General features: G+C 41.5%; 1 protein-coding gene across 3 annotated transcripts in view; it reads right to left on the bottom strand.

Moving 5' to 3' along the window:
- The window catches only part of LOC125898212 (actin-binding LIM protein 3-like), a 62,879-nt gene that overhangs the window by 15,659 nt on the left and 26,543 nt on the right, over positions 1–20,677 (bottom strand). The window contains exons 5-14 of one of the 3 annotated variants that reach the window (XM_049591947.1): positions 19,464–19,590; positions 18,882–18,975; positions 18,364–18,451; positions 11,089–11,147; positions 9,389–9,469; positions 8,679–8,837; positions 8,480–8,509; positions 3,569–3,680; positions 3,143–3,250; positions 420–470 (exon numbers count right to left, since the gene is read on the bottom strand). In XM_049591947.1, coding sequence (XP_049447904.1) covers positions 420–470; positions 3,143–3,250; positions 3,569–3,680; positions 8,480–8,509; positions 8,679–8,837; positions 9,389–9,469; positions 11,089–11,147; positions 18,364–18,451; positions 18,882–18,975; positions 19,464–19,590 — 909 coding nt within the window. The remainder of the gene's footprint in view (positions 1–419; positions 471–3,142; positions 3,251–3,568; positions 3,681–8,479; positions 8,510–8,678; positions 8,838–9,388; positions 9,470–11,088; positions 11,148–18,363; positions 18,452–18,881; positions 18,976–19,463; positions 19,591–20,677) is intronic. The other 2 variants (XR_007450596.1, XR_007450597.1) reach the window with 2 other exon arrangements.

Genomic DNA, 20,677 nt, shown 5'->3' with positions numbered 1-20,677 from the left:
CAATTATCAACCCCGTGACTAAAACTGTACAAACTGCTGCTGAGGAAAAATAAACTCATTAAGAGCTCCACCTGCGCTGCTTTCATGGACCCACAAAAACTTAAGAATTTAGAGTGTGGTCACAGAATTATACCAGAATGATACAAAGGGACACACACACACACACACACATACGCACACGCACAAAAGGGAAAGTTTGCTGAAATGCTTTCACTTCCTCTGACTACGCTCCTTTGAGAGAAGCTGTAGAGGAGGACTGAATGTCATCAGATGCACCAGATATTTGCTCAAACTGATTCATTAAATCAGACAAAAAGAAGCATGTTTCATACTGAGAATACATTGACAACCGACTGGCTGACAAGTAGACAGCCTGACAAAAGCTATAAAAAGCACAACATTGTGAGGAATCGACTAACCTTGTCTTTTATAGATGGGGGGTTTCCTGTAGATGTTGGTTTCCTCAGAAGCTGAGAACAGAGACAACAGGAGAATGAGTGCGGGAAGTAAAGGGAAGAGGGAGAGGAGAGGAGTCTGGAATTCCTTATTCTTCCCGTCCCACCAATCTAGTTGTATACATTTACAGTCTCCTTAACCGTAAAGCTGACATCACGGGTAATAAACTGCTGTGGCGGAGACAGTGCCATGCATCCAGACGACCTGACTGACGTGCAGAGAGGCTGATTAATACAGATTCAGAGGTGTATTACTGGAAAGAGCAGCAGATGGCACAGGAATAAAAGAGAGGGAGGAGAGCAGTTACATGCTGGATGGAGAGGCAGAGGAAAAGATGAAGGGGAGAAGGGGGACAAACTTAAAAAAGGTAGGAGCATGTGGCCCCTTGTAGCTCTCATTTGGTGGAGCTTACTGTATAATCACTCAGCGCTGAGTGCTGGAGAAGCACCACACCAATACATTACAGTAAATTAAAAATAGTTTGTGTCATGAGCTGCAATAAATCAACAAATAAAGCAAAAAAATACAAACACTCATGACTTCCAAATTCTGCACAGGGAATGCCACTAAACCTTCCAAAGTTAGAGGTTCAACTCCCAATGGACCATCCATGCTAAATTTGTATGCATTCGTGATACTGTGAGGCACTTTGGATAAAAGCATCCACCAAATACATTTTGCTCCGTGTTGAAAAGCATGAAGGGAGTGCTGTCGCAGAGGCTGGCAAGGAATAACAGCCTTGAAAAAAAAAAAAAACACGGAGAGAGGAAACATGCAGTGAGAGATGGGGTGAGGACAGGAGGAGGGAATGATGGAGGGAAACCAAACGCACAGCTTGCAGTGAAAAGTAAAGGCCTTTTAAAGTGAAGGGAACAAAGACAGAGTGAAGCATTCAGGGAGGAGAGGCATTAACTTGATAAAATGGAGGGATGATAGAGTGTTTAAATAAAATGAACTGGTATTAGTTGTTGGATTAAAGTGCCCATATGTTATACAAGAGCTCCAGATCAGTAAGATAAATCAGATACAGACTCCCTGCTGGAGTACAATTAAATAAGGATATGTTACATTTTTATGGATGGATAATTCATTTTATTCTCCTTAAGCTGAAACACATGGATGCATGCACAGCACCAGCGCATCATATGATGCACATCAAGGGCCACCCTTAGAATCAATACAAAGCGTTGTGCCGCGGTGCATCAACAGAGAATCACACACTAAGGATAGACCGATACATCGGCCGGCTGATATATCAGGCCGATATCTGAGTTTTTTACTTGTATCGGCATCGGCCGATACGCGCGTGGGTCCGCGCGCGGATTTATTTTTCCCTGGCACTTTTTTTCATTTGAAAGTATGTGGTTAAGATGAACAAAGCTGTTGAATCCTACTTGTACAGTAGTTGTTGTTTTATTTATGCTTCAGCTTAAATATTTGTTTATTTTATAAAGATATTACTGGAAGATTTAAGAGCACTGAACTCTTTTTTTTATTTGAATGTATAATAATAATAATAATAATAATAATAATAATAATATTCTACCTGTTCTACCTCAACTTTCCATCTTGTTTTAGTATTTTTTACTGTTCAATAAATGTTTCTTATTTTAAACTTGAGACCTGTAATATTTCTTATCATTGTGTCATTTTTTTGATGTAAATTGAGGGAGCAAAAGCAGTATCGGCCCCAAATATCGGCTCAAGAAAATCGGCAGTCCATAATCGGTCATCGGCTAAGGGTGATGGAAAAAAATCGGTATCGGCATCGGCCCTAAAAAATCCATATCGGTCTATCCCTACCACACACCACTTTCACTAATAGATCTGTACTTTTCCCACTTTTGCATTAGCATAAAATCATGTGTGTATACCCACTACTTGAGCTTAATTTTAGAGCTGTGGCTCGCCAGGCAATATATTTTCACGTCATTGTCTCAAGAATGACAGGATTGTTGTGTTCTTGAACTCAACAACTAGTCCCTCCTCATCCATTCTTTGACACACACGAGAAACAGCAACAGCAAGAGGTGAGGAGTCAAGCTGCCACGGGAGCTGGGATGCCAAAGCAGGAAGCGAGTGGGGAAAGAAATGTGTTTTTCAGGGGTGGGGAGGTTGGAAAAATGACAGTGGTGTGAAGTGGCCTGGGGCAGCACATCCACGAGTGTGTTGGGGTTGTACATAGAAAATACTGGGTGCAGCTGTTTCGGTGTCTTTTGGCCTTAAGGTGGTGTGGGAGACTTTTCAGCATCTAAAATCATATCACAATCATTTTCATTATGGATTATATCTCAATAAATATAACGTAAAAAGGGGAAAATACCAGCCGCAATTTCCCACAGTCTAAAGTCTTCGATTTGTTTTTCTTTTGTCATGTTTGCTTAAAAAATGATAGTGAATCAATTGTCAAAAATCATTTCTGTCAACAACTAACTCCAGCTTTTATAATAAAATTGTCATATTACCACAGACAGGTTAAATGCTCACTGGGAATGAGGTTGTGTGTGTGTTAGGAGAGCAGCTAGTGTGGATCTGGGGTCAGCATGTGGGTCAGAGTCTTGGCTAGGATTTGATTACACTTGATGATTAATGTGTAAATGTTCGGAGGGTCGGTCACGTTGATGCGATGTGGGTAAACTCGGGTTAGTAAACAGGTCAGGGGTCAGCGTTGCGAGTAACAGCCTACCTGGCACATGGAAATGCTTGGGGGCTTGGAAGGTGGCGGTGGTGGTGGGTGTGGCACACCTGGGCTCTGGCTGACTGTAATAGGGTGAACTCCTGCCACTCTCACTGCCTGCAGCCAGCGCAGCCAATCACAGTGAGAGAAACCAAAGCATGAGCAAAAGAATGGCCCGCGTCCCCAAACAGACAGACAGATACACTAATAACCTAATGAATTACATGCATGTGAGGGTGTATGCATGTGTGTGTGTGTGTGTGTGTGTGTGTCAGGGGTGCTGCAGGGAATCCTGGGGCTCCAAACAGGACATGATCACTCATCGCACCCACTCAAAGCGCTGGTACAGCTCTCAAGGTAGGGACCTCATATTTTCTGCGTGCATATGTGTGTGTGTGAATGTGGTGAGCGTCTTCGCTTGAGTGGGCACATTACCAGGGAGATAATAATGCAGTGGGGAGCCTCCGTGGCGACTGTGTGCAGGAGAGTCAGTGAAGGCAGAGCTGGAGGAACGCCTCGTTCTAAGCTCCACACCGTCCAAGAGATCCTGGAGAGAGACAGGGAGGGAGACAGACAGAGAAAGAGGCTGTCTTAGAGTAATGTGCTCTCATTTACTAAATGCAGTAAACTGGATGACACAAGGCTCTTTTCAAAACACAATTTTAATCATGTTGAGAGCAGTTTAATATTCTACACTGTGCATGTGCTGCAAGAAGTTCCCTTAGTGCACACATCACTGACACACACACGGACAGGATTTTTGGTCAGTGATGTGTGACTGGTTGTGAGGAAAGATTGCAGACAGCACACTGTTTCCCTTGGGTGACATAGCCCTTTAACTACAAAGCAGACCATACTTTAAAGGAACAGTTTAACCTCAGTAAGAAGATTGATAACACACATATCTGAAGGAGGACACCATTCCATTTGTTAGCAAAATGACCAAAACACATCCCCTTTGTTAGCCTGCCACCCCTCTCCATCCTGCAGGTCCAGATGCAGAGTTTTGAAGCTTACAGGCTGTATTAACTGGTACTGAACTCATTAACTGGAATGTTTTAAATACTGGATGCATTGATTTGATTGATTTATTTTAATGTGAAATGTAAAAACACCCACAAAGTCTTTCTGCTGAATCACATTACCTCTGGTACAATGAGGTGCTACTTTAATCATTTCTAAACGGAGTGTAGTTGTTGTTTTATTTTACACAGAGTATGTTTTTACCTGTTGCAGGGCCACATAAAGAGAGGAAAAAAGACCAGCCAAAAAACTAACAATTCACCTCCTGCATAACTGTACACTAAATATGATACTGGAGCTGGCAGCTGGTGAGCTTAGCTTAGTTTAACGACTAGAAACACTGTACACTGTTACAACTCTACAGAATTAAGGTGTTAAATAGGCAACAGATAGCATCTTTTCCTAAATATATCATTATGAAAATAATGTGGGTTGCACAGGGTAGTGGCCACAGTAAATTCAGACTATCAGTGTTTACATAGGTTACTTAGTGGATTTGCAGTCTTTGTAATAAGCTTCTGCCATCAGGGGCGAAATTTCGCGGAAAAAAATCTGCTTTACGGCAGGAAACACGTCAAACATGTGCGACTGGAGCTGGTCCTTATGAGGAGTTGGGCATGAGAAAGTTGAGTCAGGAGCACAATGGCAGACGGACAAAGTTTGGAAGTGAAAAATTGCCTAGCGAAAGAAAACGAGCTCCTCTGTCTGAGGAGGCAAAGAAGAGCAAAAAGGAGAGTGATAAAATAAGAGGAAAAACAAGAGTAAACCTCAGTAAGGCGTTCAAGAGATGGAGGGAGCTCTGTGACCAAAGAGGCTTCAAAACCGACGTCCAGCTAGCGTTCTTTCTAATGGATCAGTAAGTAACGCAGCTAAATGTTAGCTAGACGAGAGAGGACTGTACTGTACTGGCTGCTAGTTCATTCCTAGCTGGCCAGCATCGCAAATCGCCGCAACCAGGGAGCGGGTAGCGAATGTTGGTCGGCTGACATCCTCGTTGCCATTCTACGGCAGCCCTCGGACAGTGATTACCACCGGCTCATTATACATTATCCCTTACGTGTCTACTGTTGATTGTACTGATACTGTGCATTCTGGTATAATTATTTGCATTGCTATTTGTTTTTTCTTCAGATAAATCTGATAACTGTTGCTCGGTCTCTTTACTCATGTATTTAGTATGTGTCCACACACCTTCTCTTTCTACATATACATAGAGGTATACTGGTGGCTTTACAGCCTACATTTTATTGATTATCTCTGATCCCCACGGTCAATTTGGTCATTGCGACAGCGCGAGCAACACCGCTGACGCTAGGTGGCGCCAAGCTAAAAAAACGAATCCTATCTGTTGCCTCTTTAGACAACAATAGCTGTTGGAAATGTAAAACTGAAATAGGAACTTTCCTGCACTGTATATGGGAATGTAGTTTGGTCAGACCACTCTGGATTAGAGTATTAGAAAATTTAAGTTGTTGGTTTGGTTCATAAATCCCTTTAAAAACCTATCCAAGTGTGAATTTTCTGTTATTATTGTGGGTCTAATAACTGTGTGGGTCTGTCGAGTTATCCTAAGATACTGGAAGACAACCAAGGCCCCGGAATTGAAAGAATGGGTTAATGCAATGGTGGATATAGCATCTTATGAATGTATGCTCAGTAGAACAAATGGCGATCAGGAGAAAGGAGTATCCCCATGGGACCCGTTATGGACACATATCAATACAGAACATAAGCCTACATAATCATGATCTTGCTCTGTGACTATGGGACCCTGCAGAGTCCTGTAATATTTGTTATTTTTTTTAATGTACTGGGGCCCACATTCATATTATAAAAATATGTGCCTTGTATTCATGTATGCACAGAAAATAATATACAGTGGTGGAAAAAAGTTTTCGGACGCCCCATGCCTTTGTGAAATATTGCATTAAGAATCACTCTTAGGTCTTCAAGTGCAATTTCTTTTAGTACAGTCACAGCCAAAATACTAAATAAATCCTAAAAAAGCCATTAAAAACTTAAAATTGATTGGTTCCATAAAAATACATAAGAAATTTTGAGTATTGGGTCATTTTGGTACCAGTGATGAAGGTCGTTCTTTTTATTAAAAGACAAAATTTTTGTTGCCAAGCTTCGGGTCTACATAAAGCCAGCACATTTGAAAGTTCTTCAGACACAAAAATGGCTAAAACAAGGAGCCTAACGCAGGAAACACGCCTGAAGATAAAGATTCTCAGCCAGGAAGGGTACAGCTGCCGCCAGATAGCCAGGAAGTGCAGATGCAGTCCTTCAGCAGTTGGATACACTCTGCAGAAATACAGACGAACCAACAGCTTGGAAGACAAACCAAGATCTGGGCGTCCAAGGGTTTCTTCAGCAAGAAATGACCGCATCCTGATCCGCATGTGCAGGCAAAACCGCCGAATGACATCACAGGAGCTTCAGCAGCAGTGGTCAAACCAAACTGGTGTCCAGTGTTCCACCCGCACTGTACGTGGCCGACTTTTAGATCATGGCTTAAGGTCCTACAAGGCTATCAAGAAGCCCCTGATCAATGAGAGACAGAGGTTAGCCCGGCGTTGGGCCCAGGCACACAAGAACTGGACAGCCAGGAATTGGAAGAAGATTTTGTGGTCAGATGAGTCCAGTTTCCAGCTTTATCTTCCTCCTACTAATGTGAGGGTACGCAGAAGGCCAGGCGAAGCATTATCTCCAGCATGTACAGTACCTACTGTCAAGCATGGTGGAGGCAGTATCATGGTTTGGGGATGCATGAGTGCTGCTGGTGTTGGTCATCTCACTGTGTGTGATGGCACATTGAACTCTACCAAGTATTGTACCATTCTCGAACCCACATGCTCCCTTCTGCTGCACTGTTCCGTCGAGGTAAAAACTGGATGTTTCAACAAGATACTGCCCTTGCCACACATCCAAGGCCAGTAGAACTTGGCTGCAGGAGCACAGTATCCAGGTCTTAGAGTGGCCAGCTCAATCCTCGGACATGAGCCCCATTGAAAATCTGTGGTGGATTATCAAGGTCTGTTTCAGAGCATAAACCAAAGAATTTAGAAGAATTAAAAGCAGTAATTCAAGAAGAATGGGACAAGATTACCCCTCAACAGTGTGAAAGGCTCGTGGGGAACATGCCAGCCAGGATTAGAGCTCTACTACGTGTCAGTGGCAGGACTACTAAATATTCATTTGATGATGTGATGGTTATTTATTTTTTGTTCAGTTTTGAACACATTCTCTGTTATTTGTTGACTTTGGTACCGACAATGTTGAGAACTGACATATTGAAACTGTCAAGAATTTAGTTTTGTTAGTTTTTCTTGTAAACAATAAACAAAAAAATATAATTTGTATTTGTTTGTATCTGTCTAATGCAGCCACACCTTTTGAAACACAAAAAAGATTTTTCCACAAATATTTCATGATAATATTTGAGATTGTGTGAAATTTTAAGGGTGTCCGAAAACTTTTTTTCCACCACTGTATGTATGCCATTTACTGAGCCTTTAGAACAAATAAAAACTTGAATGAAATTGGAAAAAAAATCTACCCTGTCCTGGTACCAAAAAAAAACCACTTTATAAGTTACAAGATATTATATCTCATTTAAAAAAAACATCTTCACCAAAATGGAAAGGTGTCTGTTCCCTTAAACGACTATCATTTTTCAGATTTGTGTCCTATCTTCCAGTCAGCCATTATTAGCAGTTCATTTCTATGAGAATCAGCCTGCAGAGATTTGAAACTTGCAGAAAATAAGGGATGCACTGATCCAACTCTGTCTCTCCTGATACCAATACCTCACCTCAGGTTATCTGCTGGGTACTGATGCCACTCCTGTGCTTTCCAAAATGTTTACTTTATATACTTCAGTGTGCAGAAGTCCGGCTAAGGGAGGAAATATTTAATCATCACTCCCCAATATCTCACATGAACATATCTGCAGGGAACGATAAGGCCGGAGTCTAGACTCTAACTAGGTTTTACTGTTGAAATAAACATTTTAAAATGTGAGTTGTCTGACTGAACTAATTCATGTGGATCTGTCACGTTTGGCTCATAACACGATAAACTTCTGTATCATCATCACAGTCTACGTGAAATGTTTACTTCCAATTACTAAATGATCACTCTGCATATATTAGTAGATGTTATTAATCTCTAAGTCCTTCATGAAGACTTTCACTGACATGGATCATACTGAGAGTGCTCCCTGCTCCTTGCAAACGCTAACACACAACATGTGAAGTACAGCTACTACTTCCGAGTAAAATATACCTCTGGAGTGAAAGTGCTGGGTGAAGTACTCACATGAGAGTATGGTGATAAGGAGCCCAGTGACTGGACAAGAAGGAGGAAAAAAAAAGTCATTTCGTCATATAAAGTTATCATAAATGAGAGTTATGGTCAATTTCCTTTTATCTGACGTTTGCGGCTAAAGCTGTAACTTTCATTATTGATTGTGTTTTTATGTGTGTATGAGTGTGGGTGTGTTTGTGTGTTTGTGTACCTGTCCACAGCTGTATCGCTCCAGAGTGTCATCTGAGAGGTGTGTGTGTGCATGGTCGGCCTGATAAGGGATGATGTCAGGCCTCTGGATGTCGTATATGGCTTTGACCCGGGGCAGAGCCGCCAGCTGCTTATAGTCCAAATCACCGTCAGCTTTAGACTGGTAGAGAGGAAGAGACGGGTAGACAGAGAGACAGAGAGACGGAGAGGAAATGGAAATTGAGTCATAAATAGAACTTTGGATGTAAATAGAAATTCAGATGGAAAGACACACACATACACAAGCAGGAAGCAAAACTGATGAACAGAGACATACAAAAAGGTGTGATAAAAAACATAGACAGACAGTTGGTGGACAAACAGAGACGTACAGATAGACGGAAAACTAAGATAAGAAAACAAAAACAGTTTAAGACCAAAAACGGTTTAAGACCAATCTCCAATGAGAAAAGGCAGACAAAATCAAAAAGGTTCTAAAGGTTTTAAGGTGTTTTAAGGACTCCCCCAAGGACAGACGGGTGGCGAGACAAACAGACAGACAAACAGACCAGAAAAGCTGCTCAGACACAGATAGGGTCGAAAGACAGAGCTTTGAGGGACTCTTTGTGCTTCTGTCGCTGTCAGTTATATTTTGATTGAAGGCTGTGACAGTGACAGCTGAGGGCGTAACCACAAAATTGTTGGCGAAACTATGGCAACGGTGGCACTCACACAGATGAGCCGGTGAGGGGAGCCGAGGAGAGGAGAGGAGCCTGGAGGAGAAATGGACGCCGTCTCAGAGGTCCGTCTCAGCTAGTGGGACAGATGTAAGAGAGACACAGCAAGCCTGAGGTCAAAGTAAAGTTAGCTCAAATACAACATCCATCTAAGTAAATTTTAAAGAAGTAATATATTTGTGGGCCTACCCACAGTACCCACTAAGATGCTGGGTGCTCCAACTTAATGCTAACATAATGTGTATAATTTAGCATAAACAGGGATAACAAGTTGAGATGACTTAGTGAAAAGTAAAAACTAAACTGAGACAACAAACCGAACCAGTCTCTGGCTTTAATAAAAGCGACTGGGGCCTAATAACTTACAACATTTAGCTTTGATTCATGAAGTCAGAAGTTCTGTGAATTTAAGTTCCTAAATTATGGAGCTATTTCCGAACCTTTACGTATATGTGTTGAGTAAATGTTCAACCTAAGACCCCAAGAAAGGCGCTGGACTTTAAAGCCAATTTGACATAGTGGCCAAACTGTGGAATTAAAATGTCTGGGTCTGTCAAGTGATGCCATGGGGTCCAAAAAGAGTTTTCAAAGACTTTTTGAAATCAGTGTGTTTAAATTTGACTTGTTTCACTATCAGAATTTGATCCATTGGGTCCGATTATCTTATGAAAGTCTAGAAAAGCCACAAGGTTAAATCTTTTTATGCCCATTTAAGTTAGTGGAATGAACTGGGCCCCACCTCCAATGCTTTATCCAGTTCTCTTTATACATCTAAGGTTAATCTGTTTTACTAGGAAACAACAAGTACAACAAGGAAAATGTCTATCACTTCTTGACACGATAACTACTTGTTGGCTCAACTTGATTTAAGATTGCTCACTATAAAAAAAGCTCAATTTATCTACACAAAAATTAGTGTTGTGTGTGATTGAATTTCTTAAACTAAATAGCGGACCCTAAAGTTGCCTAAAGACCTTTTTGCAGCCTTATTTATTTGTGTATATCCCTGAAACTGCTATAAATACCAGTATAACTTAGTAATGCTTACGACTGTTCCCATCCAGTGCCACTAAGGAGAATAATGTCACTCTCAGTACAATGTTAACAATAACAAAGAGATATGATGACCAATCATTCAAATAATGTTCATTATCTTAACTTAAATAAGCTGAGCAGTGCAAAAAAAAAAGAAAAATAATGCAGTTTTTATTATGTTCATTTTTACATTTTGCATAATCTTTATATACAAAGAATGTAAAGAGATAAGGAGGAAAGCAGAAACAGCTTCCTCCTCTGTCCTAATGTGATGAACCCATATTCTGTTACTTGCATTTTCATGGTAGTGTATCTCTTGGCCCCAGCAGGACGTGGCCAAAGGGCTTTTTGAAAACACAGAAAGGCTCTTTGGACATGAATAAGACTAGTTATAAAATTCCTCCGTGACATAAATTGCACGTAGGCCTGTAAAATATGTAAAAAGGGGTCCTAAGCACGATATCTTAGATAAAAGCAAGATAAAAAAACAATATTACATTTATCTGGAGGGCAGCCTTGTTTAAGTTTCTTATAATGCAAAGAACAATGTAGCTTGTAAACCAAGAATGAGCCATTTCAGACAGAGAGAGACTCAGAGAAGACAGGAACAGAAATAGAGAGCAATGGCAGAGGGTTGTGGGTATTTTGAGAATCGCTCACCCTCAGTTTTCTCTCCAGCCGAGCTGCTTCTTTACACATGGGGTGCCAAACCTCTGAACCTGTACACACACATACACATACGAGTACACACACACACACACACACACACACACACACACACAATTTTAGCTCGGTCTATTTTGTTTACTGTGTGTGGGTAGCAGCCATACAGTTTTATGGGATCCTATGAAGAGTAGATCAGCCTTTCTCAAGTGCATCAACATCAATCAACAGCACACACGCAGGAGGCAGGGCATATGACTGTGGAGGCAGTTTGTCTGGTCTGAGGACAGACAATGTAAGTCTTCTTGTCTCCCCACACAAATAAACAGAGGAAGATACAGACGAAGACAAAGAGAGTACTTAGGCACCATTATATGGATTGCAGTGAAACTTATTTCAGACATTCATGGCCCCCAGAAGATGAATCCCACCATCTCTGTTGATCCTCGCACTTTTTCTCTGCAGCCACAAAGAGTTTTTTTGTGGTTTTGACTGTGATGTCTTACGCATTCATGTTCCCGTCAGGATTGTTGTTACAACTCTGACGATCCTTAACTTTTCCTCTGGTGTAGGGCTGTTGCCATCACTGCAGTATTGCAATACCATGCTTTTAACAAGGCAATGGCAAGGGATGGTAAGTCACTACTGCTATGTCCATGTTTTTTTCACAGGAGTGCAATGTATTTACACTATACTGTACTACAAAAGTGCCAGCAGTGTGATGAGGCGGTGAGTGTCTTTCCTACTGCATGTTTGCCATTTTTTTCTGGTCTCTGAATGTTGAAAAATATTCAACTTTGAATAAAATGCTGCGCTTGTCACTGTCACTTCTTACCCAGATCACAGTGGAGGAGGGTCGGGACAAATACAACGAAGACCGGCTTGTCACACTGCTGCAGAACAATGGAGCAGAAATGATTACTGAACCAGCGGGTCTGTATTCTCTCCCTTCATGCTTCATCCTTCCCTTCATCCAGAGCAAGTTCTCTACCTTGTGCCGATATTTCTACTTGTGCAAATATACTGTAGCATGGCAACCAGATGCAACCAAAGTGTCAACGAACAAAAAAAAAACAAAACATTTTCATAACCGCTTATCCTTCTCAGGGTCACAGGGGGTAAATGGTGGTAACAACATATATCGCACTGTTGAGCCACCCTTCATCACCGCAGGGGAAGTGTTTTCACTGTGACAATCCTGATCTAGCGCCATCATCAGGTTGAAACACTTTGGTCAATACTGTTACGACCAAATACCTGCCTCAGCTGTGCTTTCTGTTCAGTGCTAATTAGTAAATGTTAGCATGCTAGCACACTAAGACTGTGATTATAGTAAACATGCCTGCTATGCGTCAGCATGTTAGCATTGTCCTTGGGAACATGTTAGCATGATGAAATTAGCATTTAGTCCAAAGCACAAGACAATAAATGACTCAAGTGAGAAATTTAACCCAAATCATGAATCACTGTGTAAAAGAGACATGGAGCAGGAGAGAAAGAGACAGGAAGAGAAATAGCATAAAATTACTGTATATTGCCATCATTATTTCCTTTGTAAAATAGAAATGCACAGTTATTGCATACCCTGTGCACACATATGCTAAGCCCCCGCTTTGACAGCACTGTGCTTTAAAAAACGTTTTTTGAATTGAACTGAACTGAACCATAACGAGATAGACACAAAGTCCTTCACAAGAAGAATAAAGCAGGCGGCCTGAGTGAGGAGAGAAGAAACAGGGAGGAGGAAATTTTACGATAGAGCCAGAGAGGAAAGAGGGAATGAATGAAGCTATGAGGTCGTATTCATAACAATAAACCACTAATGTCAGGATGTTGTATGCATGTGGAGCTGATAGTGATAATGACAGTTAATATATCCGCTCTGAACACACACACACATACCCACACACACACAGACACACACACACTTTCTCAGTCCTCTGGGCAACGCAGAAACTGAATGGACTCAGTTAGCTGATCATGATTCTAATAAACAACTACTATCAACATCATAAATCTGACCCGCACACACACACACACAAGCACAGACACACAGAGACTACAAAGACACACACACACACACACATACATACACACACGCAACAACCACACATACTCTCACACACACCCACACACAAAATCAATACTGTAGACAGAAACCATGCGTGGTGATTCAGTGCACCCCCGTCCCACCCACGCTCCTCAACCCTGCTGCCGAACAGATGTATGGCCTTGGACTTGGGATCCTTTATCTCCTGGATGAGGAGAATCTAAATGGTGCAGAGGAAAGGAATTCAATCCAAAACAACAGCGCTGCACATCAGTTCTGAGGAAATTAGCTGCCGGAAATTTGTCACAAAATAATGATTCAAATGAAACTCCTGAGTCCTTCTCTGCCTTTTCATTTAGCAGCCTCAGCTGTGTTTAGACAGACTCTTATTTTATTGCCTTTATGCAAAATAAGGTTAATCAGTGGACAAACCAGGCCTCTTTATCTGAAGTGGTGATATTCAAAAGAAGGGATGAAGGCGGCCAGTGAAAGCAATATATATCGACATTTGTGCTTATGTCATTTGAAATTCTAATGCTATAAAGCAGCAGATATTTAAATGACTAAGGAGTTTTGCTTTTTGCTGAATCATGCTGCCATGAGCAACAGCATCCACATCAGGCTAATGTTACCAGGCAGATATGTACTATGATTTCTTTTTTTCTTCCTGATGTCTGTTGCCTGATGTCTTTACTGAGGGAGTAAGAAAGAGGTAAAGGTGCACAAATGCACTTAAGCTACAGTCAGTTTCTACCTGACTCAACCTGAAACTGAATTGATTGATCTACTAGCTGACCGAAAGAAAATTACCTGATAATCAACAATATCTGAATCATGTAAAAAGTAAAAATATATTTATTGGTAACACTTTCTAAAATGGGAAAATGTGCTTGCTTTCTGTGTTTTATATCACAGCTTTGCTGAATATTGGAATCTTCCTGAATAACAGACCGTTGCTATGGATGCAGTTCTGATCATAGACACTTAGTGAAAGCAATAATATCAGATTTAAATCAATATATTGCATGAAATTATTGATTTTTATGTAACAAGTAAAACACATTGTAAAACAAGTGGGTCATTAATTTGAAAACCCAGAGAAGGTGATGCAGAACCCCTATGAGAAGCTTAGAATGAAATAGAGTCCATCTTGTAAAGGGATCACTCCAGCTGCAATACAACGATCCGCCCCTTCCCTACTTCCTATCCCCCTTTTTCCGGTCCCCTTGCTTGGACCACACTCATCTTCGAAAACAGTCTTTATTTTAATCTTAACTACATACCTGTAAAGTTTAGAAACTGCAGCTTACACTGTTGTGATGCTATAAATCCAGGTTGTTCACACATTTTTCTAACATTTTCATATGAAAAGCAATGCACCCAAATTCGTATATATCTCACGTATTTTGAAAGGCTGTGATCGTGTGACCAGTGCACTGACGGCAATAAACAAGGAAGCAGTCCAGAGTCTTGTAAGGAGGCAGGTTGGACTGATGGATGGGTCACAAATACCTGGACTTTATCCCGGGGACTTTTCACTGGAGTCATGTGTTCGAATGTGTGAACTTTGAGTCATTTAAAGTTATGTCCTCACCATGTTTCTATCCCTAAACCTAACCTGCGTAACTTTACGCTAACTACGCAACTGTACATTAAGGACGTGGCGTCATTCGTGGGGCGCAGATTCACAGGATATCATACAAACCATATGAGAATACATTGGTAGATCTTTCTACATTAGACAGACATATAACACCTGTTGAAGAAAAACTGCATCTATAGAAGTTCCCAGGACCACGTTTCGCCATCACACACAGAGACTCACAAGGTGAAAACAATACCAGCTGTGACCTAGTTGGGGCTGATAAAAATAAAATGATTTTAAGATATTAGTTTCACATTTTTACAATAAATTAGTGAAAAATGTATCAATGCTTACAGCAATGAAGACTCACATTTTCAGGTGCAGTACTAAACCTGGAGGTGCAGAGCTTGAGAGTCAACATTAAAACCACCCAGGCAAGACCTACCATGACCTGCTGCCAATGTTAGGCCAACATCCTTGAGAACACAGTGGAGGCGTAACCATTATTCACACTGGAGGTTAAGTAACACAGACACACAAAGGTTTTCAGATGTTTGAACAATGCTGAATAATGAGAACACAACTGAGGGAACAATAAACATGGTTTCCATCCATCCTCTTTAAAAGATCGCGCATTCATGATTAGTTCATAAAATACCTCTCCACACCCCACTTCCACACACACATACACACACACACACACACACACACACACACACACCAACATGCAAACACCACTTCTTATTCCAGACATGCATCATGAGATTGATTAGATGTATGTGCGCATGTCCTGTGTGTGCATGTGTGTCGTAATTGAGTGTGTCTCACGAGGGTGATTGCTCAGCCCTCCAACATGTCTGAAGTCATCAAAAGGAGTGGATGTAACCTTGGGGCAGCTCACCAGAGCTCAGCTCACACACACAAACACACACACACCTGCATTTGTATGCAGACACAAATGTGCAAACATCTATACAAGCAGATACACAGCATACCTGGGAAATGACGCTTGCATGTATTTACAGGCGTAGATTAAGATGCACATACACACACTTCAGGTACAATATGCAAATGCTTAGTTTTACTGGTGGCTGAGAGCAGGTGAGCATCAGAATGTCAATGAGGCGAAACAGGAGGTGTCAACTTGTGTGGCGACTCTGGGACACTGAGCGTCAGCCACATGTTACGGTACAGTAGCTCCTCATTTAATCTGGAGTCAACTCAGTTCGGACAAATCATCTGTGTGTGTGTGTGTGTGTGTGTGTGTGTACTATTTGAATTTCTATTTCCATTTCCCCATTATCTTAAAAAACATTTGTGCAGTTTAGAATTGCAGGGCTCTTATTTTCCAGTGCAGCCTGTTTGCACAACCATAACTCCTACAGTATGTTCGTCTGCAGCTGATTTGCATTGACATCATGTTGTCAAGAAAATACTGTTCATTTCTATTCAACATATCAGACGTGTTGATATTGTATTTACCTGCTAAATGCTCACAGCCAACATTTTTACTCCTACATTAAGTACAAGTACTTAAACTAAACTGTGGCTGGTGTGGTTAAAGGGACAGTTCAACCCAAAATCAAAAATTTATATTTTTCTTCTTATCTCTAATGCTATTTATCAGTCTACATTTTTTTGGTGTGAGTTGCCAAGTGTTGGAGATATCAGTTCTAAAGATGTCTGCCTTCTCTCCAATATAATTGAACAAAATGGGACTCAGCTTGTGGTTCTTAAAGAGCCTAAAAGATACATTTGAAAATCTCAACATCAATGGTTCTTTTTGGAAATCGTGACTTGGTTATTCAAGAAAATCCACAGACCTTGTTGTGAGTGGTTTCATGTAGGAACTATTTTCTCCTGAGTGAAATACACTCATCAACCGTATCACAGAAGGCACAGAAGATGTCTAGGCATCTACTGCTAGCTCACCTCGCACCACTGAGCTAGCTAACATTACAGCTCAGTCGAAGAGGCCGCCATTAATGTATACATATTGCGGTGTCGCCAGAATGAGCCGCTCATCCATGAGCAGATGTACACTTCTTTCTTTTAGAGAATAGTTCCTGCATGAAACTGCACACAACAAAGTCTGCAGATAATCTTGAGCAAGCGGGTCATGATTTCTGAAGAGAGACATGAGTGTTGAGTTTTCAGATGTATACTTTTGGCACGTTGAGCACCACAAGCTGAGTGCCATCTAGTTCCAATATATCAGAGAGAAAGCAGACTTCTACGGCCGATATCTCCAACACTCAGCAACTCACACAAAACAATCTACACAGATAAATAGCACTATAGGTAAGAGGAAAAATATGTATTTTTGATTTTTGGGTTGAACTATTCCTTTAAAGTTAAAGCTAGAAAAAAAGTGTAGTCATGAATAAATAATAAAATGATGCTGTAGTAGTTCATTTATTCATTTTCTGTAACTGCTTGTAAGATAAGATAAGATAAGATAAACTTTATACTTTATGGCACATGTGACATAGCTGCATAGCAGATACTGTGAGGCGTTGCGGAGGTGCTGGAGCCTATCCTAGCTGACATTAGCTGAGAGGCAGGGTACATCCCTGGACTGGTCACCAGACTATCACAGGGCTGACACATAGAGACAGACAACCATTTACACTCACATTCACACCTATGGGCATTTCAGAATTACCAATTAACCTTAACTGCATGTCCTTGGAGAAACCGGGGATTCTAAACCCCCCACTCTGGGTTTGAACCAGGAATCCACTTGCTGTGAGGCGACAATGCTGACCACTGCATCACTTTGCCACCCAATTAGCCTACACGTAGTTCCGTATAAACACTAAGGCCAACATTACGGTTCATTTCCTCCTGAACATAATTGCTAATGCAAAACAGCTGCTTATCGGATTAATCTGTAGGACATGTGGTGGGTTAATTAAAAAAAATATTGAGCAAAAATGCATATAAATGCAAGTTTGTCCCACAGCCAAGGTTTGCCGGCGTCCTCATATCACCCCATTTGAATCCATGATTGAGCTTATTAACCTTAATTACCATTATCTAATTTGTAAAGCAGAAGCCCCTGATTCAATTTCAACCTCCGGCGAAGTCGGTTTCATTCAGATTAATTCTGTAAGGGGCAGCGCAGAGTAATGGACACAGCGGAGGCGAAGGTTGAGAGGTAATTGACTCCAACCTTTGTGTGTGTATCAAGGAAACACCGGGTGGGGGAAGGTGTGTGCATGTGTGTGTGTGTGTGTGTGTGCCTTTACCACTCAGTGTGGTGAAGAGTGGTATATGTGAGATCAATAAGCTATATTACAGTGCTTTGTTGAAAGCAGTCATCTATCAGGTGACCGTATCCTACTGCGCTCTAACTCTTTGTCTCACACACATGCACACATGCACACATGCACACACACCCACACACACACAAACACAAACAGATGCAGAAACACTCAGGCCATCTGGATACTTGCAGGGTTCAGCTAATTCAATAGACGCTACAAGTCTATTTTTATGCCTGTTAGCTGCACATGTGCAGAAGCCCCTTTCTTTGGCCAACTATTTACTAAACTAAACATAAATTTTATTGGTTTTACATATATTGTACCATTTGTCTGGCTTGTCCCTCCTCCCCCTCCCTCTCCTTCCTCACCTGTGAGGTACATTTCCTCTCCTTCCAGGAACATCATGTGACAGCGAGCACACCTGGCACAGCTGGGGTGGTAGCGCTTCCCACCAGCCTGAAGGAGAAGGAGAAGGAAAGGAAACAGAAAAAAATAAGGCAGAGACAAGCAAAAGCAGATGACACAAATGTAGAAATGAGAACAGAGTGGTGATAAGAAACAGAGAAAAAGAATGAGGCATGAAGAAGGAGGAGGGCCGCGATAAGAAATAGAGAGAGGAAAGGAATGAATAGGGTAGAGGAGACGGGAGAGTGTTGCTTTGTTAGTTTTCCAAAGCTGCTTCGTCATCAGTCGACACTTCAGTCATTTAAAGAGGGACAGCTGCGTTTTTTCGCAGCTTTTTATAGCGCGTCACACACACACACACACACACACGCACACAAACCCACACTTTCCTTCACAAAGACAAGAAACATGCACACTCTCCCTCTTGTTCCCATCTGTCTGAGGCATACACAAAAATCCACGCACGGGAAGGTGCACTCACCTCAAGTACTCTGCCGCTGATGTACCTGTTACAGCTGTCACACCTGATCCCAAACTGAGTGTGGTAGTCAGTCTCGCAGTAAGGAATCCCATCCCTGCCGGGGACACAAAAACAGCAAGTTCTCACTTTGAATTTGGCCTCCTGTTCCACTATTATTTATCCTGTAACACATTGTTTTTGAATGCCTGAGTCAAGGTACATGAATCAGCTGAAGCAAAAATAAATATTTCTCATTGTGACTTCCAAGTATGAATATTTAAATGAATACTGTGGGTGTTATCTAGCTGATTAAAAGACTGACTTAATAATTGTCAGCTGTTGTCTTGCAAATAAAAATGAACTGATAACAGAGCTGCTGGTGAACAAATCCTACTTTTCCATGACTTATGACACAATAAGAGTGCTCCAAATAGCCTTCTATTTTAACACTTGCTTTAAGCAAATTGGTGACAGTGCATTAGCTTCAGATATAAAAACCCACACACAAGCAACAGAGGATGTGGATCGCTTGAGAAAATCTTTGATATTAGCCCAAACATAACTACAGTAGAAGCAGCACATATGGGGGATCAAGCCACCTACTTGCTGATGTACTCTCCAGTGAGCGCACAGCCGCACGTTCTGCATTTAAAGCAACTGACGTGCCACTGTCTCTCCAGAGCGAGCAGAGACTGACCCTGTTTGATCTCCTCGCCGCAGCCTGCGCAGTCTACAGCAGAGGAGACACAGCAACGAGAAAACACACAAAGAATACAAGAGCAGCTTCAACATTTTGAACATTCATCATCCTTCCTCTCCGTCCTTTTCTCCCTGCTCTACCAACCTCTCTTCACTTCTCTCCTCCTTCCTCCTCATCCCTCTTTCCTGTCATCATCGTCACACTGTCTTTGCCAGATGGAGCTACCAGAACCAGGCTACAAGACTACCTGGAGCAGCAGGCCACCTTCTGTGTGTGTGTGTATGTGTGTGGGTGTGTAGCTGCAGGGAATATGGCTATGTTTTGCAGCAGGTGGACAGTCGAACTCTTCTAGTGTTTTTTCACCTGTAGGGGAGCAAACAGGCTTACATGCTGGGTGAATCACAAAGATGTATGTAATTTTAGTTATGTATCAGTAGGCGACCTAAAATCATGCCGCAGATGATCCTTGCTACTAAATAGCCAGGAGGTGTGCATTATTTTTAGGTATTTACACAGCTCAGCTTATTTCTGTCAGCTGATATCAAAGAATAAAGCTGCTATATTTTTCTCCAACAAACCATTCAAAGCTTTATTACTCCTCTGTGCTAGTGTCTAAACACTACTTAAAACAGATCAATGAGCCTCAGTGTTGCACTGGGTTACATGTTCCCTCATCACCATAAGCATGGACACTAGTTTATTTGGGTGACTCCTATATACACGGCCCTGCTGCTGCTCTAAGATCATTTTACTTCAATGTTAAATGTTCAAGGGCTATTTATCTCAGCTGTTGCTTCCATTTTTTAGAAAATGGAAAATGATATCTTAGCAAAATCAATTTGCTGATGAAGACCAACAGATAGTGTTGAGGACTCTCAGGGTGCTTTCACACCTGCCCCGTTTGGTTCGGTTTAATCGAACTCTAGTACATTTGCCCCCTAAGATATGATATGAACACAGCAATTGCACTCGAATGTGCACCAAAACAACTGGACTGAGACCTTCTTGAAGAGGTAGTCTTGGTTCGGTTACAAACAAACTCTGGTGCAGTTTGTTTGTGGTGAGAACGTGTTCCGACCTCGATCTGAAACAACTGCAGTCACATGACACATTGTTT

This window comes from Epinephelus fuscoguttatus, linkage group LG12 (genome assembly GCF_011397635.1).
Source record: "Epinephelus fuscoguttatus linkage group LG12, E.fuscoguttatus.final_Chr_v1".
Lineage (NCBI taxonomy): Eukaryota > Metazoa > Chordata > Actinopteri > Perciformes > Serranidae > Epinephelus > Epinephelus fuscoguttatus.
Note: the sequence above shows the minus strand (reverse complement) of the source record. Positions and strands in the feature narration are given on the sequence as shown.